This window comes from Pseudophryne corroboree, chromosome 12, assembly GCF_028390025.1.
Source record: "Pseudophryne corroboree isolate aPseCor3 chromosome 12, aPseCor3.hap2, whole genome shotgun sequence".
Taxonomy (NCBI): Eukaryota; Metazoa; Chordata; class Amphibia; order Anura; family Myobatrachidae; genus Pseudophryne; species Pseudophryne corroboree.
This window is the reverse complement of record NC_086455.1, coordinates 137,548,958-137,569,523: the sequence shown is the minus strand read 5'-3', so window position 1 is coordinate 137,569,523 and position 20,566 is coordinate 137,548,958. Positions and strand designations below refer to the sequence as shown.

At 39.9% G+C, this 20,566-nt stretch overlaps 2 protein-coding genes across 2 annotated transcripts; both read right to left on the bottom strand.

The window, feature by feature from the left end:
- Window positions 1-495: 495 nt before the first annotated feature.
- On the bottom strand, window positions 496-1,443 carry LOC134979963 (olfactory receptor 12D2-like). Its single transcript, XM_063946567.1, has one exon. The coding sequence runs from the start codon at window positions 1,441-1,443 to the stop codon at window positions 496-498; it is 948 nt and encodes a 315-aa protein (XP_063802637.1).
- Window positions 1,444-17,882: 16,439 nt separating this feature from the next.
- On the bottom strand, window positions 17,883-18,845 carry LOC134979962 (olfactory receptor 12D1-like). The gene has a single exon (XM_063946566.1). The coding sequence runs from the start codon at window positions 18,843-18,845 to the stop codon at window positions 17,883-17,885; it is 963 nt and encodes a 320-aa protein (XP_063802636.1).
- Between the last annotated feature and the right edge of the window lie 1,721 nt (window positions 18,846-20,566).

Below are 20,566 nucleotides of genomic sequence, written 5' to 3'. Positions count from 1 at the left end.
CAATCCCCAGACCACCTACTTCACTGGGGATAGAGTACTGCATCGTGGAGGTATCACTTTGGCGTTCAGAAGAGCTTTGTGAAATTCTTTAGGCTACCAAATGTAACTAAACAGTAGGTAAGTATGGACATAATCTTCATAACAAACAATAAATTCTTCTGTTATGGTAGATAAATTAAATAATGTATTATTTTAGATCATATGCTTTTTTTTTTTATTTAGATGACTTGTCTGTTCTTAAGAGGTGTATTCATCCATGAAATGCCAGTTAAAAACATTTGGTGTATTATTAGCATTACTAGATAATGCTGATGAAAGTTCATAACCATACACAGTGTTAAATCTGACCTGTAAACTCTTTCAAGTGATTCACAAATTTGCTTATTATCTCTAAAAATTGATATTTAATTGAAGTATACATTTAATGATATATAATGGACACATCTTTTCCTTATGAATACCATATGGAAATATAATACAGTAGATTTTACAGTTTTAATAAAATTTTGAACAATTGTTGATGCCCCTCAAAAACTTTTTTAGAGACCTCTTCACCTCTTTATTTCTCAGTGTGTAGATTAGAGGATTTAATGCTGGGGTGATAACTGTTACCACTATAGCGCTAATTCTATCTTGTTCTAAAGAGTTTTGTGTGATTGGTCCCAGGTATGTGCACAGAGCTGTCCCAATATAAAGAAAGACAACAGTGATGTGAGAAGTGCAGGTGGAGAATGCTTTCCATCTTTCATGGGTGGATCGAATATTCAGCAGATGGGATCCAATTAACATATAGGACATAATGATAAGTGAAAACGTGCTGACGGCAACAAGTGCAAATATTATTGAGACTAGAAGTTCACTTAGGTGGGTGTTCGTGCAGGCCAACTTTATAACAGGCTTAATGTCACAATAAAAATGAGCCACTTGCTTCATGTTACAATAAGGCAACCTGAAGGTTATAACGGTTTGTGATAATGAATATAAAAATCCAATGAACCAACAGCTTGAAGCCAACCCAATACAAATATGTCTTGCCATTAAGACATGGTACCTCAGAGGATTGCAAATGGCAACATATCTATCATAGGACATGGAGGTTAGAAGTAGGGCCTCCGTGCTCCCTAAGAAGTGAAAGAAGTGGAGTTGAGCTATACATCCAAAGGTAGTTATTCTCTTGTCTCCTAACAGTAAACCTGATAACATTTTGGGGACTGTAGTAGTTGAGTAGAAAATGTCCAAATATGAAAGATTACCCAAGAAAAAGTACATGGGTTTGTAAAGAGATTGGTCAACAATAATAAGTGTGACAATGCTGAGATTCCCTAATAAATTGAATACATAGAACATAAGAAATATGAGGAAGAGGAAGATTTGCAGCTCGGGTAGATCAGTGATACCCAGTAGTATGAATCCTTCTATTGATGTCTCATTTAGCCTTTCCATTTCACTTATTTACATACAGTATATATCATCTTTTTGCAGACCTTTAGAACATTATCTTACTACATCAAGAAATGAATGCCACAAAAGGGCACAATAAGAAGAATATTTCTTATATGAAAGGAAAACTCATCGTATACTGAATTAGAATTCAATAAATGCAGTGTTTAAAAGGAAAGATAATGTTTTTCACAGAATCACATAGCAAACAAGTCTTGTAAATTCACACAATTTTAAAAAGTGTGAACATTTACTTTAATTTGTTTTATGTTAGCAAAAGTTTGGTGAAAAACATATAATAATATAATAAGGTATAGTCAAGACAGAATGTGGCCCAAAATATTTACAAATCACATTTGTTACATTAAGATTCCATCACTAAGGAAATAAATAGAGTGAACAACATTATGACACTCCTCATCAATTTTGATGTTTATGATGACTCAGCAAAAACATTGCAGGTGGTTATATAGTTTTATTTCTAATGGTAATCACAATTTCCATGTAGTCATTGCATCTGTGAAAGTATATTGACTCCTCTAACCTGTTAAAAATGATACAATATATTTATATAAATATTCTTTTTTTTACTGCAGAATATACGCTGAGGGCCACATGCATACTTTTGTCCACCCTGCAAGAATTTTTAGTAGTTCAGACTAGCCATTGAGGCCGAACTGTGGAAGTGCCAGAGGATTAATAGATCTCTCCACTTAAATATAAATTATATTTGACTAATAGTGTCAACTTCACCTTTGTATTACACTGGAAAAATGTCACACTCCATCAGATGAGAGAAGTCATTAGGCCCTTTCCTCTATTTTTGGCACAAAAAGTTGGTACCAACTATCATTATATTGAATATCTGGCTCCACTTGATACAATAAGCCTATAGGAGTTTTCTTCTTTATCTAAATTCCTGCCGCTGAAGAAGCGCATCTTGGATGAAACGTGTAGGGTTTATAAAATCTCGTTCTCCATACAATTGTATGAGCACCCACCCTAGAGCTCACACCTTTTTAAGGTGAGGGAGGAAATGCATAAACATCTCTCTTACATTGGTTTGTATGCATGAGATTGTATTGCTAATCTGTAACAGTTCTATACAAATACTATACTGTCAATTATTTTCAACATTTCAAAATAAAATGTATGGTATCTCTTACTAATGCATTGTTTCAATTGCTCTGGGTGATTTCTTGGTGAGAGGTTATTATTACAGGCTTTAAAATTGAATAATCCTTTAAGCTTATAAATAGAAGAGATCTTTCTATATAAAAATTAAAATCTGGCTACACCACATTCGTTTACCAACAACTACACATCAGCACACTCTGGAATTTGTAGTCTGTATTCATGTTTATTGGTTCCCGCAGACAGGGGTACCTCCTGTGGCGGTGCTGATGAAACATCAGTGCGAGATAAGGGTATTTTTTGGGATTTAAGTATATATATATATATATATATATATATATATATATATATCTCACCCCACAGGAACAATGAATGGCACTCAAGAGGCAGTTTGAAGTTTCAGAAGAAGGTCTATTAAATCGACGTTTTGGGGTATATAACCCTTTCTCAAGACATAGTAGAGTATTTTATATATATATATATATATATAGATGTGTTTGTGTAAACTTGCAGTTACCATTTTGTTTCACTACAGTATATTGGGTTTAACATTGGCATACTGTAGTGTCTGAAGTAAAGTCATACATTAGGTGGGCAATTCCCTGACACCAATCCGATAATTGTCAATTACAAAGTGATGATAAGTGGACACGGATGATCGTCGATACATTGGGGAATCAGCAAACTGCATTTTGCAAATCTCTGGCTCACCGTTCCCAATCATTTTTTGGTCAGAATTGATGAATCCAACATTAGGTTAATGATTTTTTATTTACTAACAGCAAAAGTTGAACCATGTAGTAAAACCAACATTAAAATTAACACAGTGGAAATCTGTGAAATGTGGTCTTAATATTGTATACCCAACATACTGTACACTGATGCTGAGAATGAAAAACAAATGGTGATTCTCATATTTAAGTAGATAATAATAGTCTAAATATTATTTTAGTACAGAAACCAATTTATGCTGTTAAAATTACATAGTGAAAATTAATAATGTATAATTTGTACTCACATGTGTCTGTTCTCAAGGCATACTGAAATAAAATGCAGGCAGTACGGACGATGTAACGGTTACCATTACTGCCTCATAGCACTGAGGTCATGGGTTCGATTCCCACCATGGCCCTAACTGTGTGGAGTTTGTATATTCTCCCCGTACTTGCGTGGGTTTCTTCCGGGTACTCTGGTTTCCTCCCACAATCCAAAAATATACTGGCAGGTTAATTGGCTCCCAACAAAATTAACCCTAGGGTGAACGTGTGTGCATGTACATGTGGTCGGGAATATAGATTGTAAGCTCCACTGGGGTAGGGACTGATGTGAATGGCCAATTCTCTGTAAAGTGCTGCAGAATATGTGGTAACTGGTAATAAATAATAATAAATAAATTAAATATTTCAAACTTCTTTAATTGTCTTTACCTTTCTTGACAACTGAAAGTTGTTATACGTCTGACAATGGCAATAGAAAGCTGGTAAACTGCAACCTCAAATACAGTAGTCTTAATCATCACAACACAGGATGGTGTTTTTTTAATTCTATCAGAAGCTTTGCAATTATATAGAGGGTGGACAAACCAACTGGGAACAAATGTGTCACAAGGCCGCCAAGGCAATTAGCTTACACACTCCCAAGCTCTTAATAGCATTAAATTCTATAGGGAGGGTAAATTACATAATCAGTAGAGTCTGTTACTAATGAAATTATGAGAGATAACGAATTATATAAGATAAGTATACATATATATATATATATATATATATATGAGAGAGATAATTTATAAAAAATGAATAAATTGATTATTTTAAGTTTGGACAAGCTGTGTCCACTGTACTGCAGTATGTTTATTTTCATACATATAAAAGAGGTCTGACTACACACAGTATGAGCTGAAGTTTGAGTAAAAAAATATAGAAAATGTATTTTTCTATTATTTGTACTGTTCTGATGCACTGTACCCCTGTGTGTTTATAATTCACATACATGTAAAAGCCCTTTGAATTGCTGAAGTGTGGGCCGACCTGCGAAGTGAAAAATAAATATTGTGGTTTATTGTTTGTACTGTTCTGGCGCACTGTACCCCTGTGTGTTTATTATTCATGTACATATAAAAGAGATTTAAATTGCCACAGTGTGAGATGAGCTGTGAATTGAAAAATACATATATAGTTATATTGTTTGTACGGTTCTGGTGCACGGTATCCATGTGCATTTATTATTCAACTACATATAAAAGCCCTTTGAATTGCCACAGTGTGAGTTGATCTGCGAAGTGAAAAATAAATACATGTTCTATTGTTTGTATTGTTCTGGTGCACCTTACCTTTGTGTGTTTGTTATTCACTTACATATAAAATGTAAAAGTCATTTGTATCAATGTAGTGATCTGCAAATTAAAAAAATGGATAATGATCACTTTAAATAAGAGCAACCAAATACTATCTCTGCAGCTGCTGCCACCAGTCATGATGACAATACTTGTCCTTCTATGTCATCTACTAAAGCTGATGATTAAGGGCATAAGGGCTTAAGTCAGGGCAGATAAGTAAACAGAGTTCAGCTGCAATAGCTTCAGCTGTATGTTGTAATGCAAACACTGGCCAATTATCTCACCAGAACCATCAGATGCCTGATGTATTGCGGTGTCTCCTCTCACACTGGCACTGTAGTTACCCGTGCTGTTACTCAAGATCTTCCCACCACTAGCTGCCTCACAGTCTCCGGTTCCCTGAGCACCTTCTGATGCTGCCGCTTCTCCTACTCCCACCCTGTTCAAATTTAAACTGCTTCCCAGATATGGTATCGTGACCAGGTCCACATAAAGCCATGACTAAAGCCCGGCGTCTGACTGGTCCGGTGAGATAATTCCCCAGTGTTTGCATTACAACATATAGCCAAAGCTATTACCATTAAACTCTGTTTACTTTTATTATAAATGTAAGTACTTTTTACCTTGAAACGGATGATGCAAGTTTTTTAATAAAAGACTTTTGTTTTTTTTATCCATGTTTAGAACAGTGTTGAAATATAATTGATTGTGTGGACTTTATAATCAGTGAAAGTAACATTGAGGAATGTTGTTATATATTTGAGAGCATTTAAGGAGGTGCATTCCGTGAAAAACCTCTACATCAGCGGTGGCCAACCCACGGCTCTCGAGCCGCATGCCGCTCGGTCATCTCCTGGCCATTGCTGCTCCCAGCCCAAGACACATACACACCTCTTTGGCGGTGGTGTCTCTCTTCATTTGGCGCCGGCCCATGAGCCAATCAGAGCTCATGGACCAGCAGCTAAGGCTTTTGATTGCCTGCTGATCCGCGAGCTTTGATTGGTTCATGGACCAGCACCTAATGCAAGAGAGACACTGCTGCCAGATAGTGAGCAGCAGCAGTGCAGTGAGCAGAGAAGAGGAGGAGGGAGCACTGTGGGGACGTGTATCCGCACTTGGGGCATAGCTGGCACTGGGGGCATAGCAAGCTTTGTGGGGACATATGTATCTGCACTGGAGGCATATCTGGCACTGGGGGCATAGCTGGCACTGTGGGGACATGTGTATCTGGCACTAAGGGCATAGCTGGCACTGTGGGGACATATGTATCTGCACTGGGGGCATATCTGGCACTGGGGCATATCTGGCACTGTGGGGACATGTGTATCGGGCACTGGGGGGCATAGCTGGCACTGTGGGGACATATGTATCTGCACTGGGGGCATATCTGGCACTGGAGGCATAGCAAGCACTGTGGGGACATGTGTATCTGGCACTGGGGGCATAGCTGGCACTGTGGGTACATATGTATCTGCACTGGGGGCATATCTGGCACAGGGGCATAGCTGGCACTGTGGGGACATGTGTATCTGGCACTGGGGGCATAGCTAGCACTGTGGGGACATGTATATCTGGCACTGAGGGCATAGCAGGCACTGTGGGGACATATGTATCTGGCACTGGGGGCATAGCTGGCACTGGAGCATAGCTGGCACTGTGGGAACATGTGTATCTGGCACTGGGGGCATAGCTGGCACTGTGGGGACATATGTGTCTGTACTGGGTGCATATCTGGCACTGGGGGCATAGCTGGCACTGTGGGGACATGTGTATCTGGCACTGATGGCATAGCTGGCACTGTGGGGACATATGTATCTGGCACTGATGGCATAGCTGGCACTGTGGGGACATATGTATCTGCACTGAGGGCATATCTGGCACTGTGGGGACATGTGTATCTGGCACTGATGGCATAGCTGGCACTGTGGGGACATATGTATCTGCACTGGGGGCATATCTGGCACTGGGGCATAGCTGGCACTGTGGGAACATATGTATCTGGCACTGGGGCATAGCTGGCACTGTGGGGACTTGTGTATCTGGCAGTGGGGGCATAGCTGGCACTGTGGGGACATATGTATCTGCACTGGGGGCATATCTGGCACTGGATGCATAGCAAGCACTGTGGGGACATGTGTATCTGCACTGGGGGCATAGCTGGCACTGTGGGTACATATGTATCTGCATTGGGGGCATATCTGGCACAGGGGCATAGCTGGCACTGTGGGGACATGTGTATCTGGCACTGGGGGCATTGCTAGCACTCTGGGGACATGCATATCTGGCACTGAGGGCATAGCAGGCACTGTGGGGACATATGTATCTGCACTGGGGGCATATCTGGCACTGTGGGAACATGTGTATCTGGCACTGGGGGCATAGCTGGCACTGTGGGGACATATGTATCTGTACTGGGGGCATATCTGGCACTGGGGGCATAGAAGGCACTGTGGGGACACATGTATCTGTACTGGGGGCATAGCAGGCACTGGTTGCATAGCAGGCACTGTGAGGACATGTGTATCTAGCACTGGGAGCATATCTGGCACTGAGGGCATAGCAGGCACTGTGGGGACATATGTATCAGCACTGGGGACATATATGTATCTGGCACTGTGGGACATATATGTATCTGGCACTGTGGAGGCACCCATTTTTTGGCGTTTTTACATGTACTGTACTGGGGCATTATATGTATGTGTCACTGTACAACATGACGAAAAAACGGGGTTATGATATGAGGTCATACTCCTACAAACGTCATACCGAAAGGTGTGCACACAAAAATAGGGTGTGGCTTTGTGAAAACTATGCCACGCCCCCATTTTTGTTCGTGCACATGATAGTGGCTCTTGCTCTTGACTACAGATCTTTTCTGGCTGTTTGATTCTGACTGGTTGGCCACCCCTGCTTTACATAATTAAGATTGGAATAGTGCTGTAATATATCTCTGTGTATTTCTGGATGACAAATTTGTTTTTATCTGCAGAAAGGCTGATCTGCAGTTCCCAGTTTTTAGTAGCTGCAGTCCATTGAAGCATTTGAAAGAAGGAATTTGCTTTTGTGTGTGAAACATGCCCCATGTTTATTTTAATCATATTTGATTTATTTTTTAAGAAAAAGAAAAACTACACTTAAAATGAGTCTTCATCATCAAGATGATAATGAGGGTTGGGTACTGTGGAATATGTGTGCGATATATAAAAAACTGGTAGTAAATAAATCAAATTTGATAAGGTTAGAAAACTCCTCCCCTATCCAAGATTCCTCAGAAGAATCCTCCAGCATTAGGCTTGCTGGTGCTGGGTCTTCATCACAGAAGTAGAAGACTAGTATTTAAAATAAAATGACTGTTAAACAATCCTTTGCAAGGGGAAGCAAGTATGCCAGTATTATATTTGTGACCAATATCCACCATTAATGCTGAGGGTTTTTGACAGTTAATTGAGGTCTTGTGTCCCCGTTTCCAAATTCCATCTCTACGTTCCATTTTACTTGACAAGCAATACCAGTTAGAACATTAAACTAACCTAGTTATTGGCCAACCAAATGCCATTGTACCCACTGTCCACTTAATCACAGATATGCGGACAGGCGGTAGTGGGCAAAGTAAACATTACATGACTATGGGGGTCATATCGAGTTGATTGCTCCCTGCCATTTTTCACGGGCATAGCGAACAGATTATTACTGCGCATGCGTATGCGCCACAATGCGCATGTGCATCGTATGGGTACAAAGCAGATCATTGCTTGGCGATGGATTAAATGATGAATCCATTCGCACAGCCAATCGCAAGGAGATTGACAGGAAGAAGGCATTTTTGGGTGTCAACAGACCATTTTCTGGGAGTGGTAGAAAAAATGCAGGCGTGTCCAAGCATTTGCAGGGCGGGTGTCTGACGTCAATTCCGGGACCGAACAGGCTGAAGTGATCGCAAGGGCTGAGTAACTCCAGAGCTACTCAGAAACAGCAAAACACTTTTTCGTCCCACTTGGCTGCACAAGCGTTCGCACACTAGCAAAGCGAAAATACACTCCCCTAGAGGCAGCAACTATCTAATCGCTGCTCTGCAAAAAATAGCTAGCGGACAATCAACTCGGAAGGAGGGCCTATATCCACTGGGTGGATGATTCACCTTCAGCAGCATTAGTATCTAACAAACAACACCAGCTCATTCAGAGGCAGGCTACTTTGTGTTTAACTGGCTTAATTAAGAGGCATACCAGTGACAACCTATTAGAAAAAAAGGGATGTCATAGAATAAGGGCTTACCCAACTTGGACTCTTTTTAGGATTTGGGATTTTTGATACCACCACAACTATTGTGAAAGCATTACAGCTGGGTGAATTCCAACATGTTGCAAATTTTGCTCACACAATCAACTTTTTTCTTAAATATGACAGGGACATCCAGGAGATGCTGTCTGTGACCCAAAAAATTTGGCATTCAACATTTTCGCCATTCAGCAGCTGCATGTAGGAGATTGCAGTTGCTCCAGTCACTTACAGTCAAGTTTGACCACCTCACCACTCACAATATTGTTTTCATACATATTGAACCATGGGCTGCAGCAAGCTGGCTGGTTACAAACCGATAGAGCAGTGGCACAAACACACAGCATCTTATAGCACATCTATGAAACATTGCCACACAGCAGTGGCAGAAAAGAAAAGTGATGCAAGATGGAATTGTCCTTGGGACTCCCTCCCCTATGATGGATATTAAAAAGGACATGCACATTGACACTTTGTGGCTGAAGTGCTTGCTTTGTTTGAGCCCCCACAAAACAATTTTTGGAAGGACTACCTCTGATCACTAGTGAGGAGGTTGATGATGAGGGTGTTAATTACATTATAATCTTGTAAAATAAATGTCATGATCGTGACGCAAATGACATAACATGGAGGACGTGCCTAGATAGCTAATGTCCCTAACTCTACTAACTTTCGCCTCACAAATGGAGCAGATGCCATCACAAATATTGTCAGGATTTGGGTAAAAATAATCCCACACCCAAAAGGTGCCTTTTTTGGGTCTTTTTATCATGGGCAAGAACTATAGTCCCTTGTGGCTGACTTACACAAACAACATCATTAACATCCTCATCTTTAATGTTATAAAGTAGTAGTATACACATATCCCACTCATCCTGTTCCACTTCCACACAAGCATCCTCAATTTCTATTATGTCCTTATCACTATGTTTAATTGTAATGCTCCCCACATGTGCAGATGGTACAGAAATGGTGGAAGGAGACAAAAGAGGCTTCTCTATGAGGACAGTGTGAGAAATACCAGACTCACACATAGCTAACATGGAAACCTTAGTGTTCCTCAGGAATATGTAATGGTTCTGAATGCAGTTTGTTCTACTGATTCAGTGGTTTTCATTTTTTTTGACACCTGTTATAGTCTCAGAGTGAAAAGTTCTTGCATTGTCAAGAAACACAGAAGATGCCTCGCTGACATTTGCAGAACGACCACTTGTAAATGAAAGTCAAGACCTAAGTATTTTCTTGCCAATTCATGTGGTGAATGGCATATTGCCAATTTCATGTTTCTGTGCAGCTTCAGATGGAGCTGCACTCATCTAGTGTGGCTCCATTGCATACGTGCACTCTCGGCGGGGCTAGGCGATCTGTCCACCTAGCCCCACCGGGAGTGTATAGAGATGCTCCCATTCCAGTGAATGGGGCATGTGCATGTCACGGATGCGTAATCGCCCCAGATGCAGTGACAGGCATGCCCAGGCGGGTGTACTCAAGCACAGACAGAGCCACGATTAGCGTGGCTCCATCTGTAATTTTCTTTTGCTGTTTCTTTCTTTACCACTGTAAAATTTAATTTCTTCTTTTATTTTACATGGCCTGACTTTAGATCTCTATGCCCTTGGGCACTGGTCTTAATAGATGAGTTTGACAGACTTGTATCATCATGACTGGTGACAGCACCTGCAGCACTACTTTGTGCTCCCTGCTCTCCTCCAATTGTCCATCCTCTATATTTATCAAACAAACATGAAAGAACCACACACATGAAACACACATGAAACACACCACAATACAGTATGTACAAAAAATGTACTACCTACATTGTCACAATACCTGTCAGGAATAATAATCTAACACTGTGGTTTACTTACTAGGGCAGAGCACCCCTAGATTGACAGAGCACCCCTGAAGGACACAGCACCGCCTTTATGTACAACAAAGCTCGGACTACCTAAAGCATTGTAATATGTATATGATTATACACTGCAGTCTATCTGGCACTGTCAGAAAAATAATAGTAGAGCACACTGGGGTATATCACCAAAAATATATATATTTTTGGAAACTAGATATTTAGCTTTTATTCTGTACTTGTAACTGAGGAAGAGTACCCCTAAATTGACAGAGCACCCCTGGAGGATACCGCACCCCTTTATGGATGAAGATAGTATCCATGGAGGACACAGCACCCCTTTATGGATGGAGAGAGTACCCCTAGAAGACACAGTACCTCTTTATGGATGAAGAGAATACCAGTAGCATCCCTGCATGGACAACACATTAATTCTGCCACATAGCACCCAAATAACTTTTATGGAGTAGAATTACCAATATGCAGAAAAAATAATATGGTATCAAGTTGGAGTCAAAATAGTTGTGTATCTCCCTTCTTTGACTTCCAAGATATTAAAGTAAAATTATACTTTGAATTATGTATAGTTGTGCTGTGCGCTTGTGGAAATGTTAATATTTTAGTGCAGTGATTCTGTCCTCCTTGAGCTTTCCTTAGGACACCTGCATTAGGGTTTGACATGTGTACCGCTCCAGTCAAACTGGATAGACAGTGCACGGACATGTCCTTTCAATACAAGCTCCACAGCCGGAGGTAAGATGGCGGAATCACCTTTATAGAATCCAAAACTTACGAGAATCTGACCACATGATGATATTTCTACTTGCTTTGGGATCTGAGTAAGGCGGGAAAACCTGAACCGGACTCAGATCCCAGCTCGGATGGTGAAGTTTGGGTTGGTCCAGTTCCTGGAGAACCGGACCTGCTCATCTCTAATGGAGATAAAAGTAATGGAGGATTGTCTAATTATTCTAAAAATAAATTAATTTTTACAAAATGGGGAACACAATTAATTTTTCATAACTAATTTTATAAATAGAATGAGGCACACTATGTAAGTTTCTTTTTCCAGCTCCTCCAGTCCTAAGAAACCATATTTTAATTAATTGAATAAAAGAAGGGCTTCTACAACATTTTTCTGTATGTCCCTGAAAATACTTGTCTGAATATGAAACTTTTTCCTTGGGGATGCAAGTTTTACCTTACAACATCATGGGCTAGAGGCATCTAAAAAATTGCACCAAATCGCACGTTTGTAACTTGCGATTTTTTACAAAAAATCACACATGTAATAGGGTGCAAATTTTAAGGTTAAAATGGAATTCACATGTGATTTTTGGCGATCTTTAGTAATAAAAACATGCAGTTTTTGGTCATGTTTTATTACTTAGCCGGTCCTGGTTGCAAAAACACGGGGAACAAATTGACTGAGGCTCCCCATATTTAAACAACCAGCACCAGACTTTTGGACTGGTCCTGGTTTCAAAAATATGAGGGACAAAAGAATTAGGGGTTCCCCGTATTTTTGAAACCAGCACCGGACTCCACTAACCAGGGAGGTGATACCTGCAGCAAAGCATCACAAACCCCCAACTAGTCACCCCGGGCTGGGGAACCCTGCGGGTGTGGGCACCCCTTAAATAAAGGGGTTCCCCCTCCAGGCACCCAAGGGCCTGGCATGAAGCCCAATGCTGTCCTCTCCATCCTTGGGCTGTGGATGGAGGGCTGATAGCCGTGAAAGTGTTAAAAAGAATATTGTATTAGTGGCATGCATGTGCATTGCTGCAACCTAGTTACAACCATGACTAGGTGCAGCCACAATGAGTGTGGTTAAATCTGTACATCTAAGAAACATATACAGACTAGAGATGAGTGGGTCCGGTACTCTGCGAACTTCACCCACACAATCTTTATGATATGAGCTGGGATCTGAGCTCAGCTTGGGCTTTCCCACCTGACTCAGATCCTATAACAAGGCAAAACATCATCCTCCTGCTATTGGATTCTCATGGATTTTGGAGTCTACATGCGCCCCCTACCCCAGTAATCGGTGTACTTTCACTCCAGCTGTGGAGATTGTAGATTGCAGCTCCTACAAGTACTGTTGAATTTTACCTGCCATCAGCTGAAGCAATAGGTAGTAACTAGATGTAATTCTACCCTTTCTATGCTTCAGCGGATATAGGAGAAGCGTAAGGCCATCCAATTCTACACAATGGCCTGTGACGTAGGGAAAGGAGGAAGGTTCTATTTTACTCAAGTGCAGTGGAGAATACTTTCTATGTTGTGCAAGGTTCTCAAACCCTTTGAAGTTGCCACATGTGAAGTTAGTTTTGACACTGCCAGCTTGAGTCAGGTAATTGTTCTTATTAGATTCTTAGAAAAGCAGCTGGTGAAGCTAAAGAAGAAGCTGAAATTAAGTGATTCTGCTAAGCATTTCAGACTTGTAGATCAAGCCCTTCATTCGCTTTCCCAAGATGCAAGGTACTTGATCCTAGGTTTAAGTCATACATTCTGTCTTTCCAAAGGACACAAAGCTGAATAAATGCAAAGAGCTGTTGTTGAGCAAATTGTCAGCTCAAGCAGAATGTGACACGGCAACATCTCCTCCTTCAGTTTCTCCAGCACCTTAGGCTGTCAGGAAAAAAAATCTATTTGGTGATGCATATCAGTCAGCAAAAACTTTTGAGATCTTATCCAGACTGAAGGAACTGCCTGCAATTAGTGACTCACCATGAAAAGAATGGTTGATGATTATTTTAGTGATACTGTAGTACTGAAATAGGCATGTCAGGCAGTCCATTTCACTTTTTTCACAGGAAAAAAAGGCAAATTGGAGGTCCTTGCAAAAACTGGCTTTGCTTTTCTTAAGTTGCCCACTTTCCAGTGTGTACTCAGAAAGAGTTTTCAGCACAGCCAGAAACCTTTTCATTGATTAAGATAGATGATTATGACCCCAAATTGTGTAAAAGATGATGTTCATCAAAATTAATTCCAATTCCACAAGGAAGACCTTTACCGGCAATTATGTCCAAAAAATACAGAAGCACCTACAGTATAATGACGGATTCCAGCGGTGATGAATTAATATTTAGTGAAGAAGACAATATACAAACTGATGTTGGTGAAGATTTGGATGATGATTACAATGGTGACCTCTGAGGATGACAATGGTGACACAGAGCCAGTGTGTGTACATTGAGACCATTGGCAGCTTGTTTTGCAGGGACCCAAACAAACGAGTTACTGTATTTCAGCCAAAAAATAAAACAGCTCCACATTAGTAGTGCTCAAAAGAAGCAGCTTCCAGCTGACATAGCAGGTCACATATAATTAACAGAAGAACGAGTAATACAGATTACTCAATTAAATAGCGCTTGTATAATTTATTAATTAGAGTATTCTTCCATTCAAAACACACTGGTAAATTACATATTTATAAAAAATGTATATATAAAAAAAAACACTTGAATAAAATGGATATCAGTCCATACGGCATATGCTCATTACCAACAACACAACATAGTAGACTCTGGTTCCATAAAAAGCCATATATATGAAGCATGTATTGTGCGCTGTCAAAAGAAATGCAATCAATCCTTAACAAGTTTCTTTGCTGTTCAGCTGTGGCAGTTTCTTCAGAAGGAGATGTAACTACCTTACCTGTCCTTCTGAAGAAACTGCCAGAGCTGAACGGCAGAGAAACGCATTAAGGACGGACGGCATTTCCTTTTCTGATCCGAGATCCCTCTGCCTATTGACAGCGCACAATACGACAGATAGCAGAGTGCAGCTGTGGCCTCCCTTCCATTTCCCATCACACAGCATCTGCAATTACCCACCTTTAGCCAACCAGCTCAACAGAGCAACAGCTCAACAGAGCAACAGAGACTTCACACTCAGGATGGCTTGTGCATACAGATGGTGAGCTATAACATCAGGAGCGGGAAGTAGTAGCATACCACTGGCTAGAGAACTACAACTGAAAAATACATACTGATGACCTGCTAAATCATAAAATCCGTCATTACTCATATATGTGGCTTTTTATGGAACCGGAGCCTACTATGTTTTGTTGTCAGTAATGAGCATATGCCGTATGGACTGATATCCATTTTATTCAAGTGCTTTTATATATATATATATATATATACATACATTTTATTTTAAATAAATATGTCATGTACCAGTTTTTGTATGGGGGAATACTCTAATTAATAAATTATACAGGCGATCCCTAATACAGACTCTGCCGCTATTTTACATAAGACACCTGAAAAACTTTAATTCAGGCAGTCATTATCTCCAACATCTTTCTGGTCGTCTCTTAAACAGACTTTCAACTCCTACAATCTATTTTTAATGTTCCACTTTGTCATTCTTTATATTGCTTACCTGTTTTTTTACCTAATTCAATATAAAAAAAAATCTGCTTGCACATACTGTTATCAACCACACTACAACATACAGTATATCTCTTTTCTTTTCTCGAAATATCGTATTAACCAGCTCACCCTCCATTCTGTGCAATATCAGTTTCTCTTATCCACACTCAATACCTGCTCCTATTCCCATTAACAGGACTTTTTTTTCAGGCTACACCCGCTCTGCGCTCTGTGGAATGCCCTTCCACTCACAATAGCACTTTCATTTCCAAACCTGCTTAAAGCATTCCCCTACAGACAGTTTATCAAATCCCAGAACAACCCACATAAACTCCATAAACTATTCTACTAACAATGTCTATTCTAGACAGTCCACACATACTGTATCTTTACATATGTTCTCTTTTTACACTCACTCATTCCAGTTCAACATTGCTGTGTGACTGGATCTTGCATCTCACCAAGATTCTCTGCAATGTGGTTGGACCAATTTGCACTGTGTAGCACCTATCCCTATCTATGAAATTCCTATTTCCCCGTAGATTTTAAGCTTGCAGGCAGGGCCCTCTTACCTCTAAGTCTGTATGTTATTAGCCAGTCTCATTTAATTATTGTTTTCATTCATACTGTAAAGCACAATGGAATATACTAACGCTATAAAAATAAATGCTGATAACTAAAAAATAAATATCTAATTACTCAAGAACTCAAAGAAGCACCTCATCTCACTTCTCCAAGAATGCCTGGAACACATGTCCAGTGGAGTGTACTTCAAAATTGACTGAGTACGGGGAAACTATAGGGGTTATGTGTATGGGATGATATTTTTAACTACTTTTTGACGCCATATTGTTCATGTATAACTCCATTTTGTATATGTATAACTTCATTGATTTATATATGTACTTTTTATTAGGATAAGTGCTTTTGTAGACATGTAGGCTCCAGTTAGAAATATAGCTCCAAAGTTGTCTTTCACATTTGACCTAGTGTGAAGGACATAAGCAGGGCCTAATTCAGACCTGATCGTAGATGTGATAAATTTATCACATCTACGATCAGTCTTCAGACATGCGGAGAGGGGGGGACGGGACGCGCAGGGCTAGTTCGCATGTTTTGTACTGGAAGAGTAGCTCCCAGCAAGTGCAGCTCCTGTGCGCTGGCAGGGACCTACTCATCACTGCCTGGGTTGTAGCGGCTGCATGTGATATCACGCAGCAGCGGCCCACCCCCCTCAATGGTCTGGGCACGGTAAGTTGTTTGGGGTATTGTGTTCATTAGTGGGTGAAAGAGGACAGTTGTCATGTATAAGATAAATCATCTTATGTGAATCAAATCACTACTACACCCAACTTCACAGACACTGAATGTAATAAATTTTAAGACAATGTTAGGAGATTCCTTCAGGAGGGCTATAAAGCCTAGAAACTTACACATAGCAGATCAGTTCTGATCGAAGCTAGGTCTGTCTTCAGCAGATTCTAGCCTTCTACAAATCCCCTCCAGCTTTTAACTTGCGACAAAAGTTTTAATTGAACTTTATTATTTAAACTACTTTATCAATGGTCATCATCTAGGACAGATCTTAAAACATCTGAGATAAGAGCAGAGTATTCCAAATTGTTCTAGCTATTATTGTAACTGGGTATAACTTTTTACTTTCTTGCATGTTTTCATTATTGTAACTTATCTTTTATGAAATGTCCTGTGTCAGTCTCCATATTTAACACACTGTATCCCAGAATCTGGATTGTTTGAGTTTTTTCAACCGACAATATTATGTTAGTGTTTTGTGTTTTCTGTAAATCTTGCAAATTGTTGAATTTTGTGATTAGAATTATGTAACTTCATAGTCTATTACCAATTCTTACCGTGTTTGTTATAGGATTGAGGTGTCCATTATTTATAGATTTGTTCAACATTTGGATTTACATTAGGTAATAAATTGGGAAAATGGGGAATATGTTGGAGAGTTTTATAGCTGTTTTTTTCTGTTTTTATTTACAGATGGACTACAAATTCTATGGACCCTGGACGCCAGGGCATTTTGGAACTTGTTTTCCAGGCTTTGCTCTTCCTGGTAGAACTACAAGCCCCATTATCCCCATAAACTTTAATTATGACAGGGTTTGCTGTGACCTGTATTTCCCCAGCAAAATATATATTTTATTGCTTTTTAGCAATTTAACCAGTTATCGGGCATGGTCAGATCACATGCGACCGTGATGGTCCACCGTGTCTCCCAGTTTTTGATGAGGAGATCCATTCTGCTGATTTACATAATATAATATTTAAATATTTAAAAAATACTTTTAAACTATATTAAATGTTAAAAAAATTAAACAAATAACTAAATTAATGGTTTTGAAGGGAAAAATCATCAGTTAAGTAATTAATTACCCACATCTAATGCTATATAATTGTGGGAAAAGCCATACTGAGTCCTAGTTCCCAGAATGTTCTAGGACAAAGACACAGGCAACGCAGAGTGCCTGTACTTCAACACTAAGAACATTTTCCTAAGAGATCTCTTCACTTCCTTGTTCCGCAGTGCATAAATCATAGGATTTAAGGCCGGTGTAATAACTGTAAACAAGATGGCAGTCATTCTATCCTGCTCCAGTGCATCCTTAGTGGCTGGTCTCAAGTATGTGCAGAAGGCAGTTCCATAATATAAAAGGACAACCATCAAGTGAGAACTGCAAGTGGAGATGGCTTTATTCCTGCCTTGGTCAGATTTAATGTGCTGGAGATGGATTGCAATAAATGTGTATGAAATTACAATTAAAATAAATGTGCCAACAGCTACAGATCCAGTGATTATGGTCACTAAGCTTTCATTTATATGTGTGTCCGTGCATGCCAACTTTAGAAGAGGTTTTATATCACAATAAAAATGAGTGACTTTGTTCATATTGCAGAAAGGCAACCTGGAAGTCAGAATTGTATGAGACAATGAGTACAAGAATCCAATAAGCCAGGAAATAAAGGCCAACTGAATATATACTGTCCTACCCATGAGAACATGGTATCTTAATGGGTTACAAATGGCAACATATCTGTCATAAGACATTGACATAAGAAGCATGGCCTCGGTGCTACCCAAGAAGTGAAAGAAATGGAGTTGGGCTATACAGGCCTGAAAAGATATTTTTTTGTCTTCTATAAGCAAACCAGACAACATTTTTGGGACTGTTGTAGTTGCATAGAAAAAGTCCAAAAAGGAGAGATTGCCCAAAAAAAAGTACATAGGAGTATGAAGCCCATGATCAGCAACAACCACAACCACAATGCTTAGGTTACCAACAAAGCTAAACAGGTAGAACATAAGAAATGCGATGAAAAGAAATATCTGTAGCTGATGGAAGCTAGTAAGTCCCAAAAGGATGAACTCTTTTACAGAAGTTTCATTTGTCTCTTCCATTTGTCTCTGAAAAGAAGAATATAAAGGAGTCAATAAGAAGACAAAATACAATGTAAACTTTTATAAACATTTTAAAGGAAATTAGGGGTAAGATGATATGGATTTATCTACCTCAGAGAAATAGAAGACTAACTATACTTTTTTTTGCGGCACCCCTTGGCTAAAAGTTTTTTTATTGGGAAATTTAAAAATAAATATTAAATGAAATAAATTGTGTTTACATGTCATCCTTAGATTCAATTGTGTTGTGAGGGTCAGTATTTGCTTCTGTTTGTCCATATATTTTATGATTGGCAGCCACCAGCACTGGTTTTGCCTATTACTTTGAACACAAATAATTTGAATTGTTCCTGAACTGCCTATCCAAGGCACCCCTGCAAGTGCCATTAGGAACACCATGGTACCTAGGCACACAGTTTGAGAACTACTGGTATAGAGGATTAGATTGTATGCAAATATTCTTGTAATGATCTACAGTACATAAAGTACTGTAATGCACATTCTTTGATTATGGGAATTCCCAATAGCTCTCCTGAGGGCATTCATTTTTAAATACTTTACTTTCTGACACCAAAGGACCCTGCCTTGAGTCCTATTGGAGAAAGAGCGCTATATAAATAACATTATTATTATTAATTCTTATTACATGAAGACTTAGGGGTGTATTCAGTTATTGTCAGAAACTGCTGTCTTGTCAGAAAGATGGCAGTTTCCTACTTGTTTAGGTCGGAAGGGTGTCTGACCTATTCAATGCCAGCTTAGATTTTCCGATAAATTGTGAATTCCCGACTTGTCGGAAAACATGTGGATTGTCGGAATCCACGTGTACTGTCAAAAGCGTGGCCAAACCTGACAGGCTTTAGCACGGTTTCCGACAATGTCAATCCGACTTTAAAAAAAGTCAGATTGGCATTGTCGGGAATGGACCAAATCTTTCAAGTTTGGCCGATTATTGAATACTCACATGTCAGATACGTTCTGTAAGGAATGGATCCAACATGAATTGAATATACCCCTTAGGAAGACATCTACGAAAGTTGATTTGTAAAAATAGTGATTATATGGAGAGTTATGGTAGACTTACCATTGTTAACTCTCTTTCTGCGAAGTACATTGGGTTCCACAGGGAAACATCAGGTGTAGAGTGAGAGCTTGTTCCAGAGGCACCATCAGGCAAAGCTATGACTGTCCCAGGATGCATTGGGGCCTCCAGGCACTGAGAGCTAAGTTTCGTTATCCAGTCCAATGCAGGAGCAGGTAAAAGAGAAGGCAGATGTTAGTCACATAGAACCAAAATCTCACGACAGGGGAGGGTACCAGCGGCTAATGCCATACAACCCAAAGATGCTAGTTGCATCAGGGTTGGCACCCTGTGGAACCCAATGTACTTTGCAGAAAGAGAGTTAATAATGGTGAGTCTACCATCACTCTTTTCTGCAGCAGGGTACTTTGGTTTCCACAGGGAAACATTGGGGATGTCCTAAAGCAGTTCCTCAAGGCAGGGGTCGTGCCCTAGCAGGTAAGAGAACCTGGCATTCAAAGGAATCATCCTGGGAGGTGGAAGAATCAAAGGCATAGAACCTAATGAATGTGTTCACTGAAGACCATGTAGCCATCTTGCACAAATGTTCTGGGGACGCGCCACAGCATGCTGCCCAAGAAGGTCCAACAGACTGCGTATAATGGGCTTTAACTGCAGCAGGAGCTGGGAGTCCAGTCTG